Source organism: Emydura macquarii, unplaced genomic scaffold (assembly GCF_026122565.2).
Source record: "Emydura macquarii macquarii isolate MOO-44397 ecotype Brisbane River unplaced genomic scaffold, CSIRO-AGI_Emac_v2 contig_2636, whole genome shotgun sequence".
Taxonomy (NCBI): Eukaryota; Metazoa; Chordata; order Testudines; family Chelidae; genus Emydura; species Emydura macquarii.
The window spans coordinates 23773855-23794500 of NW_027132773.1; the positions used below are offsets into that span (position 1 = coordinate 23773855).

Here is a 20646-nt window from a genome sequence, read left to right on the forward strand (position 1 = left end):
TGTCAGCCTGTTTCTTACAAAGAACATGTGCGTTCCTCAAGTGATATTCTTATGTGGAACAAAGTACATTATACATCTAAGTTTTGAATGACAATTTGCAGTCCCATTTTTTCTCCTGTGAGAATGCACTGTAGGTCTTCAATGCTGCTGGGCCTACCCCATGAAGCAGTGTGGAGGATTTCACTTTCTTTGATTTCTCTGCACTGCCATTTGCTTTTAGAAACATCTATAAGCACTGCAACCTCTCCTTCCAGTTCCCTTATATTCAGGTGGATTCATTTTCCTCCCTTTTGCAAAGATTTAGTTTACTTCTTATTCAGTATAATAAAGATGTGAAGCTCAGGAATGCTAGTAAGAGACTGGTCTTTATTTCCTGGCTATACTCATCTGACCTGGGCCAGGGTTACAAAAATTTAGATTCCTATCATATGATGGGGTCAGCATCTTCTAATTCCACTGGCTACTGTTTGACATCATAACCACCACAAAGAATGAAAGCGCTAATCCACTAATTTATTTTACTATCATAACTTTATTTTTAAAATTCTTTATTGCAAATAATTTTCCATATTTATTCTAAGACCAAAAACGATTTTTTTTGTGGAAAGTTAAAACAAAATTAGTTGATCTGTTTTAGAACATGTGTGTATTAAAAATGTAATGCATTCCAGATATCAGACTTGCCATGGATTTAGTTCTCACTGAAGACAAGTGGCTTTTGTAATATTTAGCAATGTACTCAGTAGTCAGCTTAATCCACTTCTGAAATGTGTTTTCAGAAGCCTGAACACATTCAGACTGAGCTGAATACTTGTGCAATTAAAAAAGGTATTGTGTCTTCTCTCCAGCCAATCTAATTCACAAAAAGACACAAAGTGGAATAAGGGTGTCCATGTGGAGAGCTAGTGTGGAATAGCTCTTGTGCTTTAAATTCACACCCCAGCTTACTTCACAAGAGCCCTCCCGTGTAGACAAACTACATCATTAGCATAACTACACTACATTATCTCATTTGTATAGTCACTGCAATGCTATAACTTGATAGCTCAAAAGGGAGAATGTTAAGAAAGTTACTTGCAAACAGCTGAATCAATGCTAAACATGACTGGTCCTGTCTACACTGACTGCAAAGTTGTGTTTAACATTGTGTTAATTAACACAGCTCTTCAAGGCTGGCATTCTAACATGACCTAATTTTCTAGCAAAGACTAACCCTAAACCACCACTTTTCATTTCCATACATTACATAACATAGCAGGTCATTAGACTTTGAAAAACTTTCCAAGATCACTTGATTTAGTCTACTATTTATTTAGTGTATACTTGTCTGGTTTTCTCAGGAAAAGGCTGCTAACAAGACACAATTGATCTAGGCTGATTGTGTTGCACCTTCAATCAGGTGCTAACTGGATTTGGTAATGCTGATGTAGGTTATGATCCCACAGTTTTTCAAGATAAATGGCTTAATATATTTCTGAACAACAGCAAGAAAGACTCCACTTTTGGAATTTTGTAGGATTCCTACAAATAGGTTTTCTGTTTTCAACAAATCCTTTGAGGGTCTCTTTTAAGGTTAGAATTTTCAAAGGATCTTAAAGGAGTTAGGTAGCCAAATCCCATTAAAATTGAAATAGGAGTCAGGCACCAAACTCCCATTGGCTTTTACAAATCCGAGACTATTTTTTTCTTCCAATGTGTCCAAAATGTGCTTTTTCTCATCATTTGAATTTATAACAGGCTAACGTTATTTTAATCTCTATTTCCAATTTTTATTTTTTAATATTCCATTCCCATTTAATTTTATTTCTAGCAATAATTTTAAATTTGCATTTTTGCAAAGCTCATACCTTCTCTGAAGTGTAGCCTGAATAATGTTGTCTTTTTTTAAAAGGTAAACACTTTCAAAACATGCTTCCAGTTCATGTATGTATCTCTACCACTGTCGCAGCTGTTACTCACACTACCAAAGTAAAATATGTCAATTGTCATCAAAATCTTCACCTTTTGTCTCTTGCATAATTAATATCTTTTGTGATATTCTCTATATTTAGGGGGAAAATATCTTTAAAGGAGACTTCAGAAGTTTCAATCGATAATTTCTCCATAAATACTTTGTTTTCTAAGATTAAAGAAACCTCTCAAAAATACTTTGGGAATGGCTTTTTTAAAAAAACAAACAAACACAGAAACAAACTCCACCAAGGAATAATGAATCTTATGGAAGTTCTTACTGATCTTTCTAGTGTTTGGCTAGAGTCATGACTGCCACTGGCTTCATTTCAAGGCCTCTAAGATTACATCTCTACACTGGGATATAAAAGACCAGTGGCTGGCTCAGGTCAGCTGACTTGAACTGGTGTGGCTTGGGCTATGAGGGTATAAAACTGCAGTATAGAGAGTGGGGCTTAGGCTGGAGCCCAGGCTGAGACTCTTTCACCTTGTGGGGGTCTCAGAGCCTGGGCTCCTGCCCAAGCCCAAATCATCTACACTGCAATTTTTAGCCCTGCAGCACAAGCCCAAATTGGCTGACCTGGGTTTTGAAACTTGGTACTGGTGGTTTTTTAATCACAGTGTAGACCAACATGGACAACTATGAATGATTGGGTTGCCAACAGTAAGGTTCCCTTTTTCAGGAAGGATTTCATTTGTCCAGAGTTGTGGAGTTTTACTAAACCTTTCTATTACACTAACTGCTTGGGGTACATTCACTATAAAGTGGAAAGAACATGAAATCACATATCACTAATAAGAAATGTTTAAGCAATATCACATCAATCCAGTGCTACTCTGTTTGAGGAACTGATAGAGATGGGCCTTTGGGATCATCAAATCTACTGTTTGTTGTCAGCTGCATGATCATGTGGATTCCATAGGTCAGGATCCATAATAAAACTACTGATGTCACCAAACCCATCCAGATTCCAGGAGAGAAGAAAGATGTACAGTCGCTTGCATAGGAAAAATTGTTATTTTTAATGTTGAAGCCTTGAATCTGAGAACAAGAAAAAGATAGGTGAGCCCAAATGAATTTGCATAACAAAACCTACTTTTAAGATCTATATATCAAAATCCAGGCCTGCAAATTATTGAGTGCCCTCCATTCCCATTGAAGAGGAGTGAGCACCAGCTCATTTTTAGCACAATTTTTCCATTTCTGTCTCCTCCCACGAAGTTTCAGATGCATGGCAGTTATTTGTTTTACAAAAAGGAAGTTCTGTTTCCAAACTTCAGGGACTTGGAGATATTTTAAAGGTAAAATTCCAAGGAAGGCATGAGACCAAGGTAACTTAATTAAATGTTTCTGATTTGCCAACTAACTGTTCAAAAATCATGAGTTAGGCTTCCAAAATCATGATATTGGCTTAAAAACCAAGATAATTTTTAAAAATAATACATTTGGGGTTCTTTTTATTTATTTTTCAGTATTTGAGCATTAGGGTGTGTTTTTAAGCTTTTCTCCACAACTGGGAAAGCAAGAAACTTACTTGAGGAGGAGGGGAGGGGAAAAAAAAAAGACAGAGCTGAGATTTTCACATATTTACACAACTCCAGGAGATGAGGCTTTAAAGGAAAACACCAAATATCATGAAATTTGTGATAAAAATCACAAGAGTTTGCAACACTAAATCACCTTTCACCACCATGCAAATATAAATGAGAAAGCAGAATTCCAGAGATGTCTAATATATTTTGCTCCTCATGTAATTATCTCTGTGTACGTCATTCTGAAATACAAACTGAAAAATAGCAAAAAGGACATATGGAGGGACACATCAATATAATTCATTGACTTGCCGTGAACTACTGTGTGATTTTGTGATAGTAACATGTTGTTTGTACTGTAAATTCCTAGTGAATGGTGCTGAAGTAGACAGTGTAAAAATAGGTTTTCATATAGAAGAATGATTTAGATTTGTGGCTAGTAAGAACAAGGTCTTTGTCCCTTTTGTCCATATGCCTTTTTGTGCCCCCAATTCACCAGGTCATGGCAAGGGTGGGGAGTCCTGCAGAGAAGCTGTTTTGGTTTTATTTTTCCCTGTATTTATTAACTTTTAAAATGCTTGAATTTGCATAAATTTATAAAATAATTGCTTGGTGTAAATACATTTAAAAAATAATCCACAGCTCTAGGAGGCAGCTTGAGTTGCACACCTTCGCAACCCTGATTATCTGTAATCTTTGGAAATGTGCCTGTGCTGTCTCTCATTCGGTTACTTCAATGGCTTGCCAAAATGCTGTTTAGTACAATTCTGGGTGATCTGCAAAACTAGAGCTGATGAGGAGTGCTTGGCCTCTGTTGAGATAAAGACATATTTGGAGGTACCAGTGTACTTCAACTTTTTTCAAGAATTAAAGAATGTTCCCATTGATATCATAAGGGTTAACTTGCTAATATTGACCGCTTTGCACTATATCCAATTGTATGTTTCTGAATCAAGCAGGATTATGGAAAACACACATTTGGGTTGGCAGACTGAGTTTGTGCATAGCTTAGAAAGTGATGCATTTGCCAGGGTATTTCAATATTAAGCCACTGTTTTGACATCACACCAAAGTTGGAATAGAAATCACATAGTATGGTTTGAAAGGTTGATTGAAAAAAAGCAGATGATGCTTCATGTTATTTTGGTTCTCAAAGGATTGAGCTTCTGTGAAACAATACATGTTTGTTACCATTCTTTCCAGGACACCGTGAGGTACTTAATAGATGGATGAGCTTTTACTAGGGCAACTAAATTTGTTGGAGCTACAGCCGGGAAGAACGAATTTTATTGTATGTGGTAGTATTGTTCCTTATTCAAGCAGGATTATGTCTAGCAAGACTTTGAGGTGGAAGATTTAATTATATATTCTTGAAATGCTATGTTTACTTTTAGGAAATAACTGTAGTTTATTCCAGCTTCTCTTATTGTTTTTCTGATATTTGATCATTACTATGAGGGTGTTGTTGGATCCAGCTGGCAAATAAAGATGTGACTCCCTGAAGATTTGCCGCCTATGTAGAAATTAAAAATACATAGATATATCATTCTAGTTTGTTATTTTTATATAAATCTTTTGATAAAGATTCCAATCCTCTGTAGGTTTTAATTCTAGTGCTTAGGGTAGTTTCACTTTTATAGCTTTGCCTATTCTATATTTACTGTTTTTTATTTTTAAAATGAAATTGTATCTTGTTCACTGTATTGCACATTTTGAATGGAATTTTCTAATCATTTGACTTTTAACAAAACCTTAACATAGATTTGTTATGTAAATTGTGATGGGTACCCTCAAGGTCAATATATAAATGCTGAGGTTTGAAATAGTTTAGCCTTGAAAATCCTAAAATTTCTGGCCCCAGGGTCTTGGGCATTTGCCCTGAGCAGCAAAAATGGCTACTAACCAGCATGACAGACACTGAAGAAAAATGAGAAGCCTGGATACAGTTTTAAAAACAACAAAGAGCTTTCATTTCATAGACTATATATACGGCATTAAAGAGAAAGGAGGAAGCATTTGGTAAAAGGAACCTCAAAATACTAGAACAGCCATTCCTGTGCCAGACTCTGGTCTGCAGTCTCTGCTCACCTCCCAAACAACTGTGCTTTTAGTGGAGCTTGGGCACTCTGAACCTAATCCCATGAAAAAGACCTATGGATCTTTGGAATTGTTAGAACTTGACCGCGTATCAAAGTGCCTACAATGAGGGGGTGGGGAGGCACTGGCTGGGCCAGGCAAGTCAAACAGTTGCCCAAAGAGTTTGGGAATTGCTAGCCTAGAACCAAGAGCTGAGAAAACTGCAAGCAAAATTCAGCAGTGTCTATTTATTTTACCTGAGGGTGATATAACAAAAGGGCTTAGGTCTCAACTTTTCAAGGTCTGCCTTGAGGGTTAGTACTTGGTGTGAGAAAATTACCCTCTCCAAGAGGTACCTGGAGCGTGAGGTGCTACACCAGCCAGGTGAGGAGGAGAAGCCCAGCTGGGCCCCCACACTCCACACTGACACTATTCTTGACTTTGACTTCAGCAAGGAGAAGTCTACTCCAGAGTGACAAGTCTTAGCTATGAGGGTGTGAGTATGGGGTGTGTGTACAAACCTTGGGAAGGAGCAGGTTGTAGTAGGATACTTTCACAGCCCCCAAACCTCAGTGGTGTCAAAGTCTAAACATCGCATAGTCTGATGTTTGATTGGACCCAGACAACTTCAGGCCACCCTATAAACAGCAGCACTGGGAAGGACCATCCAACAATACCATAATGCCACTATATAAACCTATGGTACACCCACACCTTGAATACTGCATGTGGTTCTGGTCAACCCCTCTCAAAAAGATATATTAAAATTGAAAAATTTATGGAGAAGGGCAACAAAAATGATTCAGAGTATGGAACAGCTTCTGTATGAGGAAAGACTACAAAGACTGGGACTCTTCAGCTTGGAAAAGGGACGACTAAGGGAGGATATGATAGAGATCTATAAAATCAAGAATGGTGTGAAGAAAGTATTATTTACTTCTTCACATAACACAAGAACGAGGGGTCACCCAATGAAATTTAACAGGCAGCAGGTTTAACGCAAACAAAAGGAAGTATTTCTTCACACAATGCATAGTCAACCTGTGGAACTCCTTGCCAGGGGATGTTGTGAAGATTAAAACTATAATGGGGTTCAAACAAGAATTAGATGAGTTCATGCAGGATAGGTCCATCAATGGCTATTAGTGATGATGGGCAGGGTTGCAATCCCATGCTCTGGGTGTTCCCTAGCCTTTGACAGCAAGAAGCTGGGAGTGGCTGACAGGAAATGGACCACTTGATGATTGCCTGTTCATTCCCTCTGACACACCTGGCATTGGCCACAGTCAGAAGACAGGATACTAGGCTAGATGGAACATTGGTCTGACCCAGTGTGGCAATCTTATGTTCTTATGGAATGTCAGAGCCAAATATGGGTTAAAATCACTGCTGGGATTCAACTAAATAGCCATATCCTGAATTCTAACTACAGTAACATCTGTATCCAGACATCGCCAACTACCTTTTATATACATAATCCAGTCTAGCACTATCCCTCTCATTTCAACGTCCCCTTTGAACAAATGTATTATTGTTTTAAATATGCCATTAGGATATAAATGTCATTATACTCTTAATAAACAAACTCCAATACCCACTCACTCTTCCACACCCTACATATACACACAGTACTAATACCCTTTAACTACAGGGAATTTGCATCTCATCCACATATGGAAACGTGAAACTGAGCAAAGTGATTTCATTTGGGAGCATAAGGGGTCCAATCCTACCCTCCTGCTCCAGAAGTCAGTGGCAAAACTTCAAGAATACTGGGTTTTTGATCTATGACATTCTACAAGAGAAATTAGCTCAGATCCTATATGCTACTGAAAGCTAAAATCACGTTCAACTGAGCTTTCCTGGGCAAACAAATTGCAAAGAAAAAATAAAAACAAAGCAGAGCAGCATGACCCTACCATGAAAGCAATCAACAAAAAGGTCAGTGGTGCCAACAGCAGCTCAGTTCATTAAATAGGCAAAAGAACTTAGTAACTGTTTTCTTGACAGAGGGGGGGACTATTGGCCCCCTACTAAAGCTCTGTGAATGTTTGGTTAGCCCCACCCCATGCCAGGAGACAGGGGAGGGGCCAAAGAGGAGTCAGGATCCTGGGACTGACAGGGCCTCTGGCCAATCAGAAAACTCCAAACTAGTGCCAATAGGGAGTAGTCAGCACCTCACATCAGTCTGATTGACCAGGCAGCTGGGCTGATCAGGGAGCCCCTGCTCAGGTCCCAGCCTCCATGTATGCTGAAGAAAGGGAATCAGGGAGAGCAGCTTGAGGCCGGGTCAGGGAACTGGGGCCAGATGCCAGGAGGAGAAGAGCAGCGCAAAGGACTGGAGGGGCGGCATAACGAGCTGGTGACACGTGTAGCATGGAGCCAGCAAGCAGAGCTGGGGGGGGGACCTGTGTGGGGAGTAGGAACCCACTGTGAACAAGGTGACGGGCCCCATGGAAGGGAATGAACAGCAGCCCCAGAGACAGGGGGCTTGTAGGGAGACACATGGCAAAGGGAATGAGGGACAGTCACAGAGACCCCAGTGAAGGGGGGTGAGAGGAGCAGCCGGGAGGGAATGAGCTGCGCGAGCCCAGTAACCAGCCCCCATATTGCCCTGAGACCAGCTATGCAGAGAGCCCTGACTAGCACTGGCCTGGGGGGATTCCCAACAGACCAAGGCCAGAGAGAAGGCAGCGAGTCCTGCGGGGTAATTGCAGCTGGTTCTATGGAGGCTGTTCTGCTTCAGTCCTGATGCAACAACCTTTGTGAGTCGTACACAGCCCCAGGCAACAATGGCTCCACCTCGCAGCCGGCAGGGGAGTACGGAGCACAGAGGATGATGGGTTTCTCTTTCTCTTTCCTTTTCAGTTCACCCTTGACTACAGGGAGGTAAGTGGATCACTCCCCCCAGTGAGTACTCGCTGGCACATTCACCCACTTTGGAGCTTGGTCTTCTTCATTCACAAAAGTCTACTGGGGAACAGCTTCTAGTGACCTTTCAAACCTTTTGAACTGTGCTGTAGGGGAAGATTTGGGGCTTGCACAAGAAGAGAGAAAAAGAGGATCTGGACACTGCTGTGATAATTTGTGTGTAACTCCGAGAGAAGCCATAACCCGGTGGGCAGGGCACTAACCTCATCACACACCCCTGCTTGAGCTATCAAACCAAAGAGCCAAGTTTCACTCCTCATAGAAGAGACTGTTGCCATTTAAAGTGGTTTTTTCGTGTGTACACCTACAGAGTGCATAGGTTAATATGTCTTTTCATCTGGGTTCAGGAAGTAGCGTAATGATTGATTTAGTATATTTTCAGACTTTTCACCTGTTCTGTATATTTTGAAACCTGCTAACAAGTTCTCTCCTGTCTTTGGGCAGTTCCTGGTACAGCTGTTTTATTTGATTTGGTGTTTTGTGTGTGTGCCCTTTGAAACATTTTAGGTCAAGATAAAGCTACTACCCCAGTTAGGCGTATGTTACTTATTGAGAATCTATCTAATAACTAGGTGGGAGCACTTCACCTCACAGACAGATCTGACGTGGGTAAGAGCAGCAACTGGGGAGGAGGTACTGTGACAAAAGGGCAAGGCGATTTGGAAGCTCCCTTGCCATAGTCTCCAGTGTTCAGGCTCAGTCCTGGGGTCTCACTAGCAGCTGTGATATCCCTCAAGAGGGAGGGTAATTGGGTTACAACCTTAGCCAATCCCAGAGCATTCTGGGGATGTAATAGGCAAGGCCCTGCTGGTGTAGCCTCTCTAGATGTGAACTAGGTAGAAGTCTCTTGGAGTTACTAATGTCCCACCCTTTCCACAGGTGGGGAACCACATCCAGCCTGTTCCCCTGAGTAATGCCTGGGGCAGTGAGAGACAGGTTGCTTCTTGACCCACGAAGATAACTTAGGGTGGGGTAGGGTTCCATTTTACAATACATCTGCCCCTACCCCCATTACACTGGTTAGATGATGCATTAGTGTTTTTTTCCTCTCTGTGGATGACTTTATAGTTGTTTGTTTTTCACAGTTGTTTTCTCATGTTCTTATTGTTCAGAAGCTGCCTGCTCCCTCTTTCCCTTTTTGAATAGCACCCATAGGGGAAAAATAGCTTTCTTTAAATTTTTTCTTAGAGTTGAACTAAATGTATTGGTGTTATGCATATATGCTGTTCAATGCCTACCATAGCAAGTAACGCTCATGAAATTGCCTCTGAAATGGCAATGTGTACTCACTTGGAACTCTGAAATGTAAACATCCCAGCTCTTTGCTTCACTGTTGGCTGGGATCAGCTTTGCACCATAGAGACTGCTGGTCCCCACCAGCTGACAATGAAATGAATACTCCGCAGGAGCAGAGATGATAGAGACATTATATCTAGCAACCTTTTTGTTGTCATGTACAATCTCAACAGAATCTAAAGTAAACCAGTTTCGAGCTGAGCCTGTGTAGAACTTGTTGGTCATTAGAAACCTAGAGAGAAGAAAAAACAGAATAAATAGAGTCAAACTGACATAGAAAAAGTTACAATATTCAATGGTGCGCATGCTCAACCCACAGCAGAATGCAATTGGAACCATCACGCAATGAAGAACAGATGGCAAATGAGATTAATCATCACTAGCTGTTTGCCCATGAGACTGCAGTTAGTATCTCTTCCTACAGGAGGACAGGTTATGAGTGAAGTGACTTTGTGAATCTTGTTTTACTACTTGTAAAAAAAACTTTAAAACTTGTTAAAGTTTTGTATAATCAGCAATGTTTTTGTAATTTGAATGAACATTTATTATTTCATTCTGCATTCATTGTTATAGTACTGTATTTCATCAGTTACCGGCAGTTTATAATCAGTGAAGCAGAAGCTGAAAGATTGTCAGCAGAACTGCTGTATTCTATAATAAATATTTTATGGAATTTTTTTAAAATAAAAGTATTTTAATGAAGAGTACAGACATGAAAACCACTTTGATTTATCACGGCAACTGTTTCTTGGTGTCAGTTGAGAGGGTTGCAATTCCAGATTTCACACTTTTCTCCTTATTTTACCATGCTCAAAATTTTAATTCTACCTGGTTTAAATTAATTTTGTTTGTCTAGCGCTAGCTGAAGAATTTTTTCCAGTAACTTGCAATCACAGACAGAATCCAGGCAATTCTCCTTAGCAGTAGCTGAGAGTGGCTATAAATGTAGGTATTTTACGCTCTCTGCCCACCGTGAGCAGTATTAGACATGGACTCTGAAAATTTGGGGTGGTGTTTAGAGGCTGCTGCAATAGGTACCAAACAAATCCGTAAAATACAAGTTACAAAAAAAATGAAAACAATAAAACAAATTCAAAATACAAAAATTAGTACATATTTTTAAGATAGTAAATCATATTTTATTAGATAAACAGGTAGCAAGTAGAATGTACATACCATATCAATTGTCTAACAAATATGATATGGCTGAAGTGTCTACCTGAGAGCCAAAAATGGTCCTTAGCTTGAGCAGGAAACACCTTATCATAGTAGAGATTTAGGTCATGAACAGCAGGTGAACCCCCTCACAACATTATTTTTATTATTTTTTATTTGTATTACAGTAGCATGTAGGGGTCCCAGTCACATACCAGGACCCCATTGTGCTAGGTGCTGTATAAGCACAGAACATCCTGAACTGTTGTCAGTCACTTATCTCATGACTCTAATCAATATAAATAGAGCAATAGTCCAATAAGTTATCAAATAAAGCCCCAAAAGACCAAACAGGGCCACGACTTTCAATAAAACACACAATCGGTTTAATTAACACACAGTTCTTGAATTCTTAGCCAATTTAACTCATTGCCAATACCAACAATAACCAAGTAATATTTGTAAATGGATAAATGCGAAGGGATCGACTGGGCCATTTGTACCTGGCCCTGCAACAGAGCTGCATGGTGGAGTGCTCACACCACTACATAACTTCAAGGCGTGCAATGTCCTCTCCCACACCTGAATGGCCAGTTCTGCTGGCCTGCGCATAAGTGAGGCTGCAGTCAGAACTCTGCCTCCTCACTGCCCCTCTCTGCCCCATCCTCTTTGGGTAATGTATACCCCTACGGCAACAGCAAGGAAACAGTCCCTGCTCTATTATGGGTACAGGCATTGCAATTCTGTCCAGCCCTTACACAGGTTGTGCATAAAATGGAGCAAGTTTCTTATTCCTGCTGTTACTGTTTGCTCCCACCCAAGGCTAGGCAGAATGTAGCCCTCCTTTAGTAGTTGTAATTGAACAACCAAATGAACCAAAGCGATGCAGAATGGAGGGGGAGGAGAGGATGTTTATATGGCTTTTGATGCGGCACTTAGAAAATAGCACTGTTAGAACAAACAAGGTGAACAAATGGAATGCAGTCCCAAATCATGGAAGACAGTCAGCAACAACAAGCTCTGATTCTTCTAAACATGTATTATTATTTGTATGGCAATAGTGCTGAGAGGCCTGAGAAAAAATTGGGACTGTTCAGACACATTTTAAAAGACAGGCAGGAAGCTTCGAGATAATCAGCTTTGAAATAACAGGGTTTTTGTACAAACCAACAAAAACTGCACATAAAATAAACCAGTCTTGCATATAGCCGGCATCTCTCATGCCCTCAGGTTAGTTTCCCAGTTCTAATCTCTGTCCTCTGTAAGGTTACCAGAAAGCTTTCTTTACAAAGCGCCCTGGAGAATGCTTCTGAATGGGGACCCTTGGCTCATTACCCCATCCCTTTGAATATGGGCAACAGAAAACTTCAGCATGGATTTAATGTCTTGGCTCTTGGTGGTGCACAAGGAAACTGTTCATAGTGGAAGACAGTGACAGTTTAACACTTGATTCAGGAATTCCATTAACATGGGAATCAAATCATCATTAAAATACAGTTCCACTGACAGAGTGACTTTTAAATATAGTGTTAACCTCCTCTTTTGTCCCGTGGATTTCAGGTCAGATTTTCTCAGCATAAATCTTTCCTACTAGTCTTGGAAACTCAATCCAAGATCTGAGTGTCAAAATGGGTCCTTTTTCCCCCATGCATTCATCATCTTCAATAACTATTCTGAAAGCCAAATTATGCTCCTGCATTAACTGCTGTTGAACCTCCTTCAGCCCTTAGTGTCATTGAACAAGTTGGAAATTAGTGAATAAGTACAAGGAAGAGAACAAGCTTCCACTCATATCCTAGACTGAGTTTTCAGGACAAGCAGTTAGCCTCTGCAGGGCTAAGAGGACTAAAATGAAATGAAATCCCTTTAGTCACTGAAGCAAGCAGATACGTATTTGAATATACACAGACCGTAGGAGCTGTTGAGGTAGCATGTGCCATTTTACACTGTGACCTTTCAGAGCAAAACCACACTTTGAACTGTAAATAAAATTATCAGGAGAAACCATCCTTTTCAGTGGATCTCCTCTCCTTTTTTTCTTGGCTATTTCAATATCTTCATATGAGACTGGGGTCTCTCTCTTAAGCAGTCTTGGAAGAGTAATACTGTTTTTTAACAATGCCAAATAAACAGCCGCAGATAATCCCTTGTCATCTTTGCTCTGTATGCTGGAGTTTAAAAGGCCTTATGAAATTCTCCAGATTCTGTGTTGGTTACCCCTTTCACTCATTGTTCTGCCTGAGGCTGTTCAGATAGAGGACATCAATGTTTTATTATATTGTTGCATGTTTCTGTGAGCCATTTTCCCACTGTATTAATATCTCTTAGAGCCCCAATGGAGGAGAATGTAAGCTTTGTCATTTAATACCCTTCCTAACTCTATCCTATTTTCTTGTATCTTGCTAACTTGTTTACAAGCTGCCATCCAATCATTCCAATTCTGCTTTCAATTATTTATACAATTATTTTCTTTCCTTAGATTTCATCTCCTTAGGCCATCTCCTAAAATGCATCCCAAACTAATTTCAGGTGAGAAAAGTCCTTATTTATATCATAGTATTTTTAAGACCAAATTCTGTCCTCAGATATGTGTTCATAACTCCCACTGACTTCACTGGGATTTGTTCACAAGTCTCCAGGGTAGGATTTGGCTCTAGATTTCATAGTGCCCTTTCAAGCTCACAGGCAAACCCAAGATTGCTCCAAAGAGAAGATCTAAGGAAGATTAAACTTGGATGGAGGACAGTAGCTCATCCATTCCTGGCAGCTTGTGGAGCTCCTCTGCAGGAACTTCTTGTGCTTGGATCCCTTAATTATTCCCATAATTATTAGGAAGGGTTTATATTTGCAGTTTACTTATCCAATTAAATAGGAACATGATCCCAGAGAACCATTGGGAGAATGTCTACATCTTTTATGTCAGGCTTCAAGAACACAAAAACATATTCTAAATTGAGGCTTAGTACACACTTACTGGGAAATTCGGTGGCAGTCGACGGGAGTCATGCAAGCTACACAGAGTAGCTTACGTAACTCCCGTTGACTTCCTAACTTTAGCGCACCGTCTCCACTGTGCTGTGCCTTTTGAGGAGGTGGTTTAATTGAATCGACTTCTGAATCGATTGAGCGGGTCTTCAGTGCCACTCAATCAATCTGGATAAATCAATCTGATGGTGGTAAATTTGCTGCTGTCAGTGTGTACATACCCTGAGGGAGAAAACATGCTCCTATAATAGCTGTTCTCCAGATAGCCATTAATTTACACTAAACATTTTCCACAGTCGCTTTAAATTTCTTCTTCTCTAGATGAATCTGGGATTCATGGTCACATTAAAGTTATCTCCAAACGATTAATAAAAGGGACTCATTTTAGCAAACAGATGACTACACAGAGTTCTGAATAACCCTTATTAAGTCCATATGCATGTGTTAATGTCACATTTGATCTTCTTATCTGCTGCCACTGAAATCTGAGATGAATTTTTCATATTCCAGTGACTTTTGTTTCTATATTAGCATTCCCATGGTTTTGGATTTACTGTTGTGAGGTCTAACAAAAATGCCTCTCTTGACAAACTGCCTTTTTAAACTTTAATTCTCTTCAATCAAATGCATTTTCTGTCTTGCTAACCTAATATGAGTCCAGGTATATCTTTTAAATGCTTTAAGATTTATAGTATTTTGTAGGAATCTTTATCTCCTATATATTTTAGGAAACATAAGATTATACTGGGGGTGGATGCAGGTTATGCTTTGTTGAAGTTGATGGATTTGACTCTTGCCCTTCATTCAGGGCAAATGTAAGAAGCAGTTAAGCTCCTATATGGAATAAGATTGTTGAAACAATAGGAAACACCACCCAAAACACAGGCCACATGCAAGGCTAGTCAGAAACTGAGCTATGTGGGTGGAGGGGTTTCATTGGGAGTTAAATGCAAATGCAGGGGCTATTGTTTTGGGTGAAAGGGTGTGTGTGAGAGAGAGAGATACAGAGAGGGTATGAGCACACGCGTACGCAAGAAGCAGCCTAAGAACAGGCAGACAGAAGTGGCAGAACAACACAAAAGCACATAAAGAAGGCACTGGCAGCAGGGAAGCTCCAGAAACAAGTGTTTATAGCATGACCCTGAGAAAAAGTAAAGAAAGAGGTTTTGGGCACAGGGCTGGCTTGAAAGTGGTTTGGAATGGAGAGCAAAGAACTGTCTCCTGTTGTTTAATTCCTATCATGTTCAGGGAAACAATATTTTATATATGTTCCTTGTAAATAAACAGGATTGGATCAAAGATATACATAACTCCATCATTAATTTGTCTTCCTAACAGAGGCAACCCATATACTGGGTAATCACTTGGGTCAAAAAGGGGAAAATTTTTAACTCCAGTAATCTCCCCTGTGCTATCTTCCTTTACAAACATCTGGCTTTTTTAACAAAACATGTCTCATTATTGCTACCAACTATCACCTCTACAATGATGACTGCACACATCTCTCTATACCTCTGACATTTCCCCCCTCCTTTTAAGCTCACATCTCTGTCCGCCTCTATGACAAATCTCCTTCTCGTTGTCTCTCTGAATGTAACATGTTAAAAATGAAACTTATCTTCCAAAATTTCTCCACCTCTTCCCTTCTCTGTAACCACTGGCAAAACCCGACTTCATCGAGGCTCACAATTTGCTGGCATTTTTTTCCTCTATTCCCACTTCCAAAAACCTCGTTCAAGCCCTGATAATCTCCTACCTTGACTACAGTAAATTTCTTCTCTTTGGGTTGCCTAACCTCTTCCTAGTCTTCCTCTGTCTTTCCCTCTTCAACTCTACCAAAACACTTCTGCAAAAATCACCTGTCTTGTCTGCTGCTCTAGCCACATGCAGATCCCCTTTGGAGCCTTTCAAATTTACATTCAATTTAAGCACTTTGTCTTTAAGGCACTGTACAAGCTAGCTCCTGCATAATCCTCTGCTCTCATCTCTCTTTGCATTCCCCAAGCTACAGAACTGCCTTGGAGTTACAGAATCACAGAAATTTGGGTTCAAAGGACCTCATGAAGTCATCTAGTTCATCCCCTCCCATGCTGAGGCAGGACCAAGTATACCTAGATCATCCCTGACAGGTGTTTGTCTAACCTATTCATAACCTCCCATGATGGGGATTCCACAATCTCCCTAACTATCATTATATTATGAAAAATGTTCTAATATCTAACTTAAAATCTTCCTTGCATCAGATTAAGTTGATTACTTCTTGTCCTACCTTCTGTGGACATGGAGAATGACTAATCAACATCCTCTTTGTAAGAGCCCTTAACATATTTGAAGACTTATCTCATCCACTCTTGGTCTTCTCCTCTCAAGACTAAGCTCAGTTTTCCTCATAGGTCACATTATCTAAACAGTTTATCATTTTTGTCACTCTCCTCTGGAGTCTCTCCCATTTTCCCCACATCTTTCTTAAATTGTAGTAGCCAAAACTGGACACAATGCTCCACTTGAGGACTCACCAGTGCTGAGCAGAGCAGAACAATTACCTCCCATTTGCTACATATGACACTGACACTCCTGTTAATACACCACAGAATGATGTTTGCCTTTCGCATAACTTCAACACAGTGTTGATCCATATTTAATTTGTGATCCACTAAAACCTCCAGATCCTTTTTTGCAGTATTGCTGCCTTGCCAGTTATTCTCCATTTTATATCAGTGCCTTTGATTTTTCCTTCCAAAGTGTAGTACTTTGCTCTTGTCTTTATTGAATTTCATCTTCTTGATGTCAAACCAATTCTCCAATTTATCAAGGTCATTTTGAATTCTAATCTTGTCCTCCAAATTGCTTGCAACCCTTCTCAGCTTGATGTCTTCTGCAAATTTTATAAGCATACTCTCCACTCCATTATCCTAGTCATTAATAAAAATTGAATAGTACCAAACCCAGGACAGATGGTATCCCTCTAGATTCGTCCTTTCAGCTTGACTGTGAACCACTGATAACTACCCTCCAAGTATGGTCTTTCTACTACTACACCTTGCAGTAATTTCATCAAAGCCACATTTCTCTAGTTTGCTTAGTTTGAAGGCAGTGTTAGTAAATATTAGCTTTTTATGATTTTTGTATGTTAAACTCTCATAATTCTTTGCATGTTGACTACACTCCCAAAATCCTTGCTATATTAGTCAAAAGTGTGTCTGAATTCTAAGGCTTTATAGTGTTTGTTCTTAAACTGAGCTAATGCATGATCAAATGAAGGAATGTGTACAATCGTCTATCAGTTCTGATGTTCAGGAAGGGACTGCTGTAAACTAATAAGGATGTCTGTCATCACGAAAGTGTGTCATAATAAACAAGACTAATTGACAAGGGATGCTTATCATCCAATTATGTTCTCTGTTTTATAAACAATATTTGTTATCACGGATGTTTTCTGTGATTTATGAAATAATGACCCATTGGAAGACATTTTTAACTCATTAGAAAGTGCTTGTTGCAACACATGTTCTTACTAATAACAAGTGGGTTAGAAATCCTTTTAGTTTATCAATCAGGTAAACTAAGGTACCATAGAAGAAACTTCATAAGTACTTAGGTAAAATGACATATCAAAAACAAAACAAAGTGAAATCAATTGTGGGAAAGCAACATTTCCCTCCTCACATATATAAGGACTATAAAAGGAAAGAAGTTTTAGGAATTAAACTGGGGATGAACAAAACTGCCAGCATTCCACCAGTTACAGAAGAAGAGAACAAGGTACCATCTTTTCACTATTCATGAAAGGTGGTAAAGTATACTTTCTTTCTGTATTCTGTATAGTGCTGTATTAATCTTTGACTAATAATGTGATTAAGTAATTTCAGATGAGCCAGTTATTTGACATCATGAATTATTTAAATTTAATATTGCAACAGCAATCACCCTTCCACAGAAGATGTTCAGTACCTTGCAGAACTGTACCATTAGATTGTAAATTCCATGACTGACATTTTTTGTTTCATTTTGCAGAGCACTGAATACACCGATAGTGCTCATTGAATAATAAGACTGCAAGCACATGGTTCATGATTCTTCTACTGCATTGTAGAAAAAGTCAGCACAGAGAAACAAATACTGGTTAACTTACAACATTTTTTAAAGATATCAACATAACTCTATGACCCAATTATAACCTTATTCCAGAACAGAAACAGTGAGTAAAAAAGTGGTATTTGCCCTTTGATGCTCTTCTGTTTTATGTCTTAATTTACAGATACTCCCCATACTGCAAGTAGAAAGGTTTTGTGAAAAAAACATAAAGATACCTTATTTCTAGGCTGTTGATTCCATCCACTGACCCAGTATAGTTTAAAGACAAGCTAAGGATAAAAGAAAATGGTTAAATGTTATAGTGTGACTGTTTAAATTAGAGCATTGCAGCTTTTTAAAATCAAACTGAATTTCCTAAATCAATAGATAACTACAAAGAAATTACACAGCAAAAAGATACAGTAAGCTGGAGAAATATGACAAACATTTCATACAGAAATGCTCCATCTCCCTCCAGCAGGTGCTTCAAGGGAAGAGAAAATAGAGATTGCAATGACAAGAGACCCTGTTCTACGAAGATACTTACAGCTTGATTAATACCAGGTATTGGCATAGCTTCACTGTAGGGAAATCTTACAATGAAATTGCTGTCTTGCTAATGTTAGTGGAGGTTTCAATGGTTGTAGAGGACAGACAAGGTGCTAACAGAAGCTGAGATACAGCAGCCCACAGACACTGACGAAAGTAAAGATAACTGTTCTAACCAAAACTCATTTTAATTCACTCTTATAAGCAAACAAGGAGAAACAGAAAAATGAAAAGAGTCATAAAAAACAGAAACCAAAATTACAGGATTCCTGTGGTGCTGCCTCTACATTTCCTACAAGAAAATGAAAGTAGAGGTATTTTATCCAAGGTGGTTTACAAGTGCATCATTCAATTAGCATTAGCTGGTTGAAATTGCACTACCTCTGATTAGCTGTTAGAATCACATGAATTTTATGGTATGGAACTTTGTCCCACTCACGTTGCATTGGTGGCTGAACAAACAGATGAACTGAGGTCCACCTTAGAGGACACAAATGTTAAATTTGTCAAATCCACATGAACTGATTTGTTGGCTGTGAGGCTGAAATTATTGGCATTAAAAAGGATGCATGTGTTGGTCCCATTAGTCACATTCAGTGGATTCTGTACAAATGTCACTTGTGCTTCAACTGCCATTAATCGTCGTCTTGACTCCAACACCACATCAGGCCTTCTGGGAATCTGGGATAAGAGCACATTAACAATGAAATTACTAAACAAAGAGAAAATTGGGAATGAAACACAGAGCTTTTCATCTCTACATTGTCAATCTGAATCCAATTCAGGACAGCAATCACCAACAGTTATGAACATCTCATTTTAAATAGACCACTCATCTTAGTCTAGTTTCCAATGACCAGGTATCCACATCATAAAACCAGTCCCACTAACACTAGTTGGCAACCTGGTGACAGTCTTAGCAACAGAAGACTACATGGACATGGAGTCTGTGCTATCCTCTCACCTCTCCAGGTGATTTTTCCAGGTCAGTGTTGAGGCGCAGTGGTTGTGCATGGTGGGGAAGCTTGCGTTGTAACTGAACATTGCTATATCTGATTTGGGTAAAGAGATGACTGCGTTCTCAGGAGCTGCACACTGAGAACATTTTATGAAGCCTAATTTCACACTACCAAAAACTTTTAAAATAATAACAACTGAAGAAAGGGTGCAAAGAAAAAAAAACATACTGGAAAAAGAAGAATGGCTACATTCTATGGTCTCCAACACTGACAGGCAAAGACTATAAAACCAACAATAAACCTGTTAACAAGCCTTGGAATAATAGTGTCCATTAGTGGTATTACCTGGGAGAATTAATTGACATCCTGGCCCCACTGAAGCCAACGGCAAAGCTTCCATTTATTTCAATGGGGCTATGATTGCATTCCTTGTTGCTAGGTATGCAAACAATACTTTACATGATGTGACTGTGGCTGCAAAATGAATTTGGCCAAATCTTGCTTGTCTTGTTAATGTAAAGTTCCTCTACAGCCCCTGCACGTCAAAGAGGTGGTCTCTTTCTAGTGCCACATATGAAAGTATGAAGCAAAAAATTAGGGGTGAGGCAGGGGCTACTGGATGTCTATTTATGTGGATCCATTAGTTGAGAACCCTTTCAAAAGGAACGTCGAGGGGCAACAGCCATTACTACAATTTATTGATTGGAATACAGGTTTCATTATAGCCTTACAGCCTGTCTGTAGCCTGCGGCCTCAGAGAATTCTGTCCCCCCACTTTCCTGCTTAGCTCCCTGCAAATACATTAATACATAAAGTTTACACTGGTGTGTATAAACCCCAAACTGGGAAAGAAAGGGTTAAGGAGCAGTCCTGGGCCCAGGTGACGTCACCCCACTACTGCTGTTCTGCCTGCTCCAGCTAGAGAAGGAGCTTAAAAGAGAGCCAGGCTGCTCAGAAGAGGGCAAACAGGAGATGTCAATCTTGAAAGCCCCTCAGTAACGGTACAGCAGGAGTCCTGGCTCCAGGGGAAAGGCCCTACTGGAGGGCCTAGCCTTTCCCTAGGACAAAAGAACCCTTCACTCTAACTTCTGCTGGACCATTTATGGGGCTTTTGACCACCCCTTAGACCAGGAAGTAA

At 39.7% G+C, this 20646-nt stretch overlaps 1 protein-coding gene across 4 annotated transcripts in view; it reads right to left on the bottom strand.

Moving 5' to 3' along the window:
• Window positions 1–645: 645 nt before the first annotated feature.
• LOC137163873 (V-type proton ATPase subunit S1-like) overlaps window positions 646–20646 on the bottom strand; it is a 95000-nt gene continuing 74999 nt past the window's right edge. For all 4 annotated transcript variants that reach the window (XM_067564298.1, XM_067564296.1, XM_067564297.1 and 1 more), the window contains 4 exons: window positions 18989–19230; window positions 18237–18290; window positions 9781–10018; window positions 646–2992 (listed from right to left, as the gene is read on the bottom strand). In XM_067564298.1, the coding sequence (XP_067420399.1) occupies window positions 2783–2992; window positions 9781–10018; window positions 18237–18290; window positions 18989–19230 (744 nt within the window). In that variant the 3' untranslated portion in view covers window positions 646–2782. The remainder of the gene's footprint in view (window positions 2993–9780; window positions 10019–18236; window positions 18291–18988; window positions 19231–20646) is intronic.